Source organism: Abramis brama, assembly GCF_963993115.1.
Source record: "Abramis brama genome assembly, chromosome: 13".
NCBI classification, from domain to species: Eukaryota; Metazoa; Chordata; class Actinopteri; order Cypriniformes; family Leuciscidae; genus Abramis; species Abramis brama.
In genome coordinates this window covers 23,742,664-23,752,156 of record NC_139975.1, presented here as the reverse complement: position 1 = coordinate 23,752,156, position 9,493 = coordinate 23,742,664, and the positions used below count along the sequence as shown (strand labels likewise).

At 41.5% G+C, this 9,493-nt stretch overlaps 1 protein-coding gene across 1 annotated transcript in view; it reads right to left on the bottom strand.

Moving 5' to 3' along the window:
- Positions 1 to 7,716: 7,716 nt before the first annotated feature.
- Positions 7,717 to 9,493, bottom strand: part of LOC311094588 (uncharacterized protein) — a 98,459-nt gene continuing 96,682 nt past the window's right edge. The window contains exon 6 of the mRNA XM_084132644.1: positions 7,717 to 7,844. Within this exon, the coding sequence (XP_083988770.1) occupies positions 7,769 to 7,844 (76 nt within the window). The 3' untranslated portion in view covers positions 7,717 to 7,768. The remainder of the gene's footprint in view (positions 7,845 to 9,493) is intronic.

The window sequence follows — 9,493 nt, the reverse complement described above, 5'->3', positions numbered from 1 at the left end:
GAGTGTTCCTTCTAATGAAAGGTTTAATGACAGACAGTTTTGGAGTGAATTCTCTAAAGGCCCCTCCATGATTTACATTTAACATTTACATTTAGCATTTGGCAGACTCTTTATCTAAGTGACTTACATTGCATTCATGTTATATCTTTTTATTTTCTTCTACTTCCCTGGAAATTGAACCTTGACCTATTTGCTAACGCCTTGACCTATTTGCTTTGCTCTACTGTTTGAGCTATGGAAACCAAATACTCTCAACTGATCAGACCAGCTGCTGGTCTTGCTTTTTATTCAAGCCAGGTAGTTCAGTCTAAACACTGTGGTAAAACAAACAAGCTATTTACATTATTTACCATTTGAGTTGATCAGATTTACAATTCAGACCAATGGAAATATCCCAGCCTGGTCCATTTCTTGAATGTGGGTACTATAAAACAGCACAAATCAGAGGGAAACTAATCCCTCTAAAATATAACATTCTTGTGGGACTTTAAATGATATCTGAATATTGATTTTGGCTCAGATCTGAGGTGGAACACTTATTATGAGTGAGGGAAAGAAGAAACTAACTAAATGGAATGGAAAATTATTGTTTTCTACACATAGACACACGAAAAATTCACACACAATTTACACAGGTGAAGAATCACCCTCGTGAGGAGTTGACCAAATCGCACAGAAAGCGAACCTCTTGTCAAGGCCGCTGTGGCTCAGAGGTTTCATTGCTGTTCTCTGCTGCTCTGTAGAGAGTAAATAGAAGAAGCTCTGGGCAAGCCTAAGGAGGAACGCCCTGGTAAAAGCCTGTAATACCAAACCATCACCAAGGAAAATGCAATTTGCTCAGGAAGGATTCACTCCTATCTGTGAAACCTTCACTCTCTTCTGGGAGCATCCTCCAAAGTTAGGTGATGCAAGTGAAGAAACGAACAGTGAACAAAATGAAGAAAAGACTGAGAACTGAAGAAGGACTTTAAAGAAGGGAAGAGGATCCACAGAGAGCGCCGAACAGCTTGTGCTTGCTGTGGTAGTGCTCGCTCATTCATATTTCAGCCATCCGGTGTCCAGGATTAGAAGCCCTGAGTAAAAATAATCTCATATAGATTTCCTTCATGCAATTGTAATTTGAAAAAGCTGGAGCTGGACTGGGCGTCACAGTCACGTTAAGTCAACTTAAACCTGACATGTTCCATGCCCCAGAGCGATGACCTTCGTGTGTCTCAGTGGATAGACTGCACCTGTTTATGTATATGGACATCTCTGCTCTGGCTGAGTTAAGCTTTTCTACAAGAAACAATGAGCACTAGACCAATGGCCTTAAAGTAGAGCCCATTTTGCTGTCTTATACAAGACTGTCAGTCTTCCCTATATCCAGCCTTCTGCAGTGCAGAGGGCCGCCCACTGCTGCAGCGGGATCTCAGCAAATAACAGCGCAGCATGAGCAACTCTTGCTAAAGCCACTTGTGATAATTGAAGATCACCTGAGTCTTTAAAATTCCTTTGTCTTCATCACCAGCGATATAAGTCATTCTGCCTGTGTTGCCTTGTAGTTGACCATAAATCAAAAATGTGTTAAGCAAAATCAACGTGCTGCAGGTTAATGACAACATCCACAATGACTCCTGAGAAAGTGCATCCAAGCGGAAATGAAATGAAATCAATGCGGGACCTGACAAATACCAAACTGTACAGCTTGACTGTGTAACTTTGATTTATTTAAAGCTCTATTGATGCAGGCGTCAATAGAACCAGGCAGCTGTTAATTGCTCACAACGCTTAGCCTTCAGACCGTCTCAGAGGGGCACGTTTTCTTTTTACTTCTCTTTTCTATGTCAAGAAAGCTTTCCCACAGTTGCAAAAAGCTTAACAGTGGGGTCTTAAGTGCTCTCAGGCTTTCTTCGGGCCTTCATTAGAGGGACTTGGAGAGGGTCTCTGGATACTTCACTCCTAAAAGACGGCAGCATTTTCAGAGCCAGAACATTTTGAAATAAGAAAATAAGAGAGAGGTTGTTTTGGTGGATGCAGGGGACTGCAGGGAAATAATTGAAGTGCTCCCGGCATCTGACTTTTCCTGAGAAATCAGGAGGCAAAGACATATGTTATTTGACATGACAGGATTGAAGGATTGAAGGACTGTGTGTACTTCTCAGAAAGTAACTGTCCTGGTAACTGATGCTTATTCTAAATTGCATTCTTAATGTGATAGATGATGGTGTTGTGTTCAACTTTTTTTTATCTTCTCAATCCATATTTTCTTTCATGTGGTGTGAAACCGAGCGCAAGTGTATAGAGTAGGGAGTACACAACCATGTCTGTATATGACTTGGAAACTAGATGTGAGCCAACGTGTCTGTGATGTTGTCATGGTTCCATGGGAAACTATTATCGCTACTGCAGCACAATTGTGAGTTTGCAATGCAAGCGTCCATCCGAGCAACCTTTTAAAGGGCATCCCTGCGTCGGGCCCTCGAGTCAAAACAAATGAATAAAGTGCCTCCAGATGGAGCGTAATTTCATTATGAGCGCTTGGGCTCCACTTGTTGCAGTGTGATGGAATTTGTGTGCGTAGGATGGAAATTTTTGCCATTGTTTAGCTTAGCATCGTAAGTTCAGCTTCAGCACAAAGCCACAATCAGATGTTATTCCGCTAATTCAAATAAACCCAATGAGAATAAACAGAGAAATAACATGATCTCTGCTCATAATCGCATTCATGTGGTTTGTGTCCAAGTGGAGGCTTATTTTAAAAAAAAGACACTAGTGCTTAGCATTTGTAGCAAAAAAGGGGAACCTTTATGCCTGCATAAACCAACCCTTTGCCTCCTCTGAAAGGAGAGAAAGAGCTCTCCATCCCTCGATGGAGCAGAGGACGGGAGGAGAGGCGAAAAGAACGGGTACAACACCGAAAACAGACACGATTCCCCTGCCATTGATGAGGCCATTATAGCGCAAATGAGGACAGATTGAATCTAAGCTGTTCCGTCGGCCTCCCTCCTCTCTCTGGCCATCCAGGAGCAAATGATTAATTGTGCGCAAGGGTCCGACTGCTGAAAAGCACGATTTCCAGCCTGCCCCCTCCCCATATCCCCGAGCTTTGGCGTAGACCACACAAAGATAACGCAATGGGGCCATGTCTGGTGGCAAGGCAATTTCCTGTGCTCGAAAGTGCTGTTTGTGAGCTAATGACAGCTCTCTCCCCCTCCACTCCCCTAATCCATCCTCTCATTTAGCCATCAGCTTGCCCTTTCTCCCTCCGCCTGCCTGTTGTCTGTCACATAAAGACTCATCTATTGACTAAAGACAACCTTTCAATCAGGCCCTGCAGAAGTAAGACTGATTTGTCCAAAGGGAGGCCAACCCGTGTTAGAAATTAAAGATGCATGGAATATCTGATTCAAGGGAATCTACAGTCCTGAGTTCCCAAAGTGGGACCAACTGCACCAGCTAGAGGACAATATGTTAAATCTGAGAGGAGCTAATGTTTTTTACAGGAGCACAGGGGTTAGAAATGATTAGGATAAGGGGCGGCAGGGGCCGAAAAGAGCAAAGCTCAGTGTTATCGTTGCCAAGAGGAACATTCAAAAGGTCTTTCTTTGAGAAAATTACATTATAAAGGTAGAAAACTGCCAAACCATAAGCCCTAACCATAAGAAAATTATATTTCTCAAACCTTCCATATGAAATACACGATTTTTCATTCGTAATATATTTAGGTTTCGATCAAACGGCCACTTGTCTCCCCCTAAAACAATCCTGGGACGTCAACGTAACCACAGAAATGCAAAAGCCTCTCCAAATCAGCATATTTCCAATGCCATTTTCAACCCAGGATTAATAATCCACCTCCTCACGCTCCCTTACACAATCAACATTTAATCTGACAACACACAGCAAATACACAGAAGGTTTACCCTGGTTGGTATTTTGCGGCATGCCATAGTACTACAAGCTAGTCTCTTTAAATAAAAATGTGAAACACTCATTAAACGGCACTTATGATTAGAAGTACATCTGTGGTTTTAAATGGAGAAGATGCCTTTGTTGAGGCCATAGTACCGAGTGGTGCGTATCGACCAGGCCTGGTGAGCTGCAAAGACGTCCCTTTGGGGCACGTTGCCCATGCTATCATGCTAAACTCACTTTAGTTCGACCAGCAAGGTCTGTGCCAAGCTGTCGAGAAAAATGTGCCGTGCACACATTGACAAATGACAGCATTTGGCAGGAGGACAGGACAGTGGTAATGCGAAAATTTGGGCCTTCTTATCAATGCATGGTGGGAAGGAAAGTCACCTTCAGGAGATGGCATGGAAATGTCTCAGCACTTCCCTGCTCATAAAAAATGACACAGCGGGGCAAAAAAATTCACATGATTTGACATTTGATTCAGAGCCAGAATTTTCTGTACAAAAGTGGTTATAAAATATGCAGAGGCTCCAGCGCTTGTGAGAGTGCTGTGGTGTGTGTAGACAAAACTGAGTGGGGTATATGGGGAGTTTCCAAAATGCTCTTTTTCACAATACTAAAAATTCCCTTCTCACATTTAAACCACATTTTACAAAATAGCCCGGAAGGACGATAATAACATATTATGAAAGATTCCACAAAAGAGCAAAGTGTTTAAAGACAAAAACAAGCATTGAGCGCATACACATTGCTCTTAGCATAATGTAAAACAGATTATATGAGACTTTCTCATAGTGTTCTTAACACAATAAGAACAGATATCAGAACAAAATACACTCACCGTAACCCTGCTGAAAAATATATCCGTTCGGATATTTGACCAGTTGAACAATCTTTATGCTTTCTTTGGCTTTATGAATGTTTTTTTTATAACTGGTCATACTTATGCTGAATTTACATATTTAGTTTTTTGTCCTCCTTATTGTAAGAAAGGTTTAAAGTTTATTTAACACTTACACCATGTTTTAAAACAGCGATTTTTCATTTCACCTGAATTACTTGGCTAAGGAATCTTATTAACTATTTTTCAACTCACTTAAGCAAATAAAAATGTTCTGTATATTTGACTATGGTGTATGAATGAAAATTGAGTTTTGAGGCATATACCCATGAAAAATATTCAGTTTTTCTCACACCACATGGAACCTCATTTAAATATTATATATAAAATTTGATTTGAAATTAGAAATGAGAAACACTACCAATGTTCTTAGTTATGCACCAACTTGAATTTCATGAATCTAATAAAACAAAGATAAGGTGGACACCTTATAATGCACAGTCTATCTCACATACATTTAACGCGGGAATGGAAAGATAAACTGGCTCGATTAGGTGTATATTTATAGTGATCGGAATTTAAAATGAGAGCAAGCGCAAGCAGTACCTAAGTTATAAATGGAAAATAATCAAGGGGGTGCTTCTTATTAGGCAGGTTTAGGTGCTCTGCAGATGGAGAACACATCAGTGTGCTGCCTACCGCACTTCCTTCAGCTCATTGGGATGCAAGTCACGTCCTATGTGAGAAAATGTCCGAGATAGCTTTGAAGTCATTAGTTCAGTCATTAGCACAGTTATGTTAAATATAAATTACAATTCATCAGCAGAAAGGGCCGATCATTAATTCTGTGTAGTTTGGCAGGCGTTAAATCACTGGCAGTCATTTAGTTGTGGAGGAGGGTTAGCCGCGAACTGCTCTGTCTAATCTCCACTCTGATCACCATCTCGAAACCCGATGGAAGTGTTTAAATAGCTCCCTGCTTTGCAATTTTTTTAGTCGCTGTTTATAGTGATCACAAAAATACTACAGTGATCACGAAACCCAACAGCGAATGATGAAAAAGGACGCTCAAATCTCTCAATTATGTCGCAGTGCACCATCTATTTTAATAGGCCTTTAACGATCATTGAGATTAAAAGATTTGGTTGGCCTCTCACTCAAACAATGCATTTAATATGACTCTCAAATTACACCTCAAGTGTGTTATGAATTGCAAAAACACACATTAACATCACATTTTTTAAATGTTTATCTGTCGTGCTTTCATTTATTTCTCCAGATGTCACATTATACTAATCTACATAAAAAAAAACACACATGCTTGCCCTGAATTCCTATAACCCAACACTGTTTTAAACATAAACTGCTGTGCTTGAACGTGTCTATTGTATAACCCCCGGACATTTCTGAAAGCACAACACTTAAAACTCTACCACTAGCCTAAATATATAAGATGCTTTACCTGTAAAATCCCTTTTACAGATTAATTTTATGACCTCACGATAATCTCATTGACAGTCATCATACTCTTTGGTGATAAATGAGATATATCTCCATCTGCCATTCAGAAAGATCAGCCATAAGACAAAGGTAAGTCTGGGTTGTAATATAACTCATGCTAGAAATTATTATCCTCACATTGAGACTCAAAGCATTATCACTTGTGGCTAAATCGTTGCACCTAAACCACAAGCCATTCCTTAATTTTGCCATCAATTACCTAGATGTGTCATATTCTTTTCAGTTGGAGAGTCTGAAAAATTTCGTTGTATATTGTACAATGACAAATAAAGAAATCTAATCTAATCTTCTTACAAACTGGCCCTATTGCACAGCCGTAATGGTCAGTTAGCAGAATTTTGAATCTGCTATTGGAGAACATGGATGTAAAGTGTAAGGTTGAGCTTGATTACAGCGCATGCGGATATTTAGCCATGATACAGTGTCATTTGCGGAACTGTGTTTCATCTTCTCCAGAGGGGTGGAGAGATGCCTCAATCAGCAGGGAAAGTGATGTGCATTCATGTACCACTGCTCTCCTTGGCTTGCAAAGGTCTTTGGTAGAATCTAGGGAGGTTCTGTATTATTAATGAAAATTGATTCCCGACTTACTCACACTTTCCTGCTCCCGAGCTCCTGTTTTATAAGGTCATTTTCTGCTCTGGTTACGGGAAGATGACACAGGGCATAAGATGAAAGATGTTACTATTTTTCCTTCTTTGATTCTCCCTTCACCACCTGTACACCTTGCTAACAATGCCGAAAAACCTGCCTAACAATGATGTAACTGCCATGTCCTCTGGAGCCAGGAATTAATGGCGGGGGTGGCTTTACTCCGGGTCCCCAGTGAGAGGCGCTCATTTGGAGGATGAGGTTGGCACTTAGCGCCCTGCCAATTGGCTTGATGGAGATGCGGCGGTTAGACCCCCCCCTCCCCCCGTATGTCCCGCTTGCTGCCTCACATCCTCTCTGGGACAATTCGGGGTATACCCAAGGAATAAAAATAAACTCACTCACAAACACATCAAATCCAGTGCTATCAAAGAATTTGCTATGAACTCTGACTAAACATGTTCTGAGATTAAGGATGTGAGTGATGAAGGTGAATGCAGAGAGCCAGAGAAGACTTCCCAGCAGGCAACAGAAGAGAGATCTCAGCGTCAAAGTGAGTCTAACACCCGGTTTAAAGTAGACAACACAATTCTACAGACATTCTAGACAGAAAACACACAGCACGGCGGTGGTTTTAATGGTAAGGTGCACCCAGAAAAGTCAGAACACTTTTTTTCTAACGGCAACGATGCAGCACAATGACAAACGAGCAACTTTAGCTGTCGCACGGGTGGTTGCATGCTAAACGCCACAGTGTCGGACCGGACGGGGTGACACCAGACTATGCGCCACAGGTCCACAACGCAACACAGTTTGTCCTTCAAGAACAACCAAGAAACACACAGACAGAGTTAGAGGAAAGGGACAGCAGAGGTGAGGAGAGAGGAGAGAACCCCGCAGAGGAGGCGGGAGGGGGACTTACAGTATCTCCAAATCGCGCAGGGCTCGGAAGGCTCCATCTTCGATGCAGCTGATGTGGTTGCTGTCCAGTTGCCTGCAGATGAGAGACAGAAGTCAGCGGCAGGTCTGCAGACGAGCGGGTGGGGGCTGAGGGGAGGAGGAGGAGGAGAGGTGGGGGCTGCGGGGAGGGAGGTAGACACACACACACACACACACACGGGCATCTCATATCTACTCTTCTCTCCTCACCGCAGTCGGGATAAAGGACCAGCTGGCTAAAAGTGGCCTGTCTGGCTATAACCTCCTCCTATCTCGTCCTCTCTTTTTTGCCACACTGCTGAGAGTGTGGGGGCAAAGAGAGGTAAGAGAGAGAGAGAGAGAAAGAGAGAGAGAGAGAGAGAGAGAGAGAGAGAGAGAATGGGAGGCTGGCTATAGTGCACAGCCCACCCCGTCTGTCAGTTCTCTGTAAATATTAATTGCATTTTCTCCCCCCAACCAGCTCGTCTGCCCCCCCTCTTCTTCTTCTTCTTTTTTTTTTTTTTTTTTAAAAGTCAGAATGGGAGTAATTTCATTACATTAGAGCAGCCAATCCATTACAAGCTTTTACCGGCTCTGTCAAAGAAACAATTTCATTAAAGGAAGGGGTTCGTAAATCAGCTGGGGTCATGGAGCTGGACGAGCAGACGCGAGGGGCACTTCTTCCTTTTTGCTTCTTTTTCCTTTTACTTTAATTTGCAGACTTTGCTATCCGCCCCTCCTTCTGCCTATTTACCCCTCCCTCTCTGCATTCTTAAAAGAGATGGATTTGAAAGAGACTTGAATAAAGAACAAGGAATCTAAGCGCTTTTCTTAAGTCATTTGTTCAGCAAACAGGGCTGCTGTGACATTTGACCCATGACAGACACTGTGCCTTTGCGTCTTTAGAGATGGGTAATAAAGAAGAACAGAGCATCTCTGGCGATCCATCCCTCGTTTCTAAAAGACATGCATCTGTCTCCATAATTGCTGATGGGACAGACTGTATGGCATCCACCCACAGCAGATGCATTAACTATCACTGTGAAAATTAAATACTTTTTAGATGCAAAAGTTAATAGTTCACCCCAAATTAGCCCATGATTTACTCACCCTGAAGCCATCCTAGCTGTATACTACACTCTTCTTTCAGACGAATACAATCGGAGTTATATTAAAATCACTTCAGAAGGCCGTGAGAGCCGTGTCGAGCACTTTTATAATGTATGGATGTGCTTTGATGGACTTCCAAAAAAATTTACCTATTGACTCCCATTATAAAGCTTGGAGGAGCCAGGACATTTTTTAATATAACTCTGATTGCATTTGTCTGAAAGAAGAATGTCATATACACCTAGGATGGCTTGAGGGTGAGTAAATCATGGGGTAATTTTCATTTTTGGAAACTATCCCTTTAAATGTTTGTCTTTTATGATATCTATTTTTTCATCCAAATATATGAAGACTTTAAAGAGACACTTGCCTTGAGAGTAAAACTGTGAATGTGTTACATTTGCCTCATTTGTTACAACGACTCTTAATCATAGCGGAATCACTGAAACACACAGCCTCTTTGGCTTATTGATTTTTATAAAATATCTACAACAGCTTGAACAACAATTATGTTATATACTGTAAATTATATATGTACACACATAAATAAAATATACATTTTTTACAAAAACACAAAACCTGAAGCAAATATGTATCTTTAATGACACATTGTAA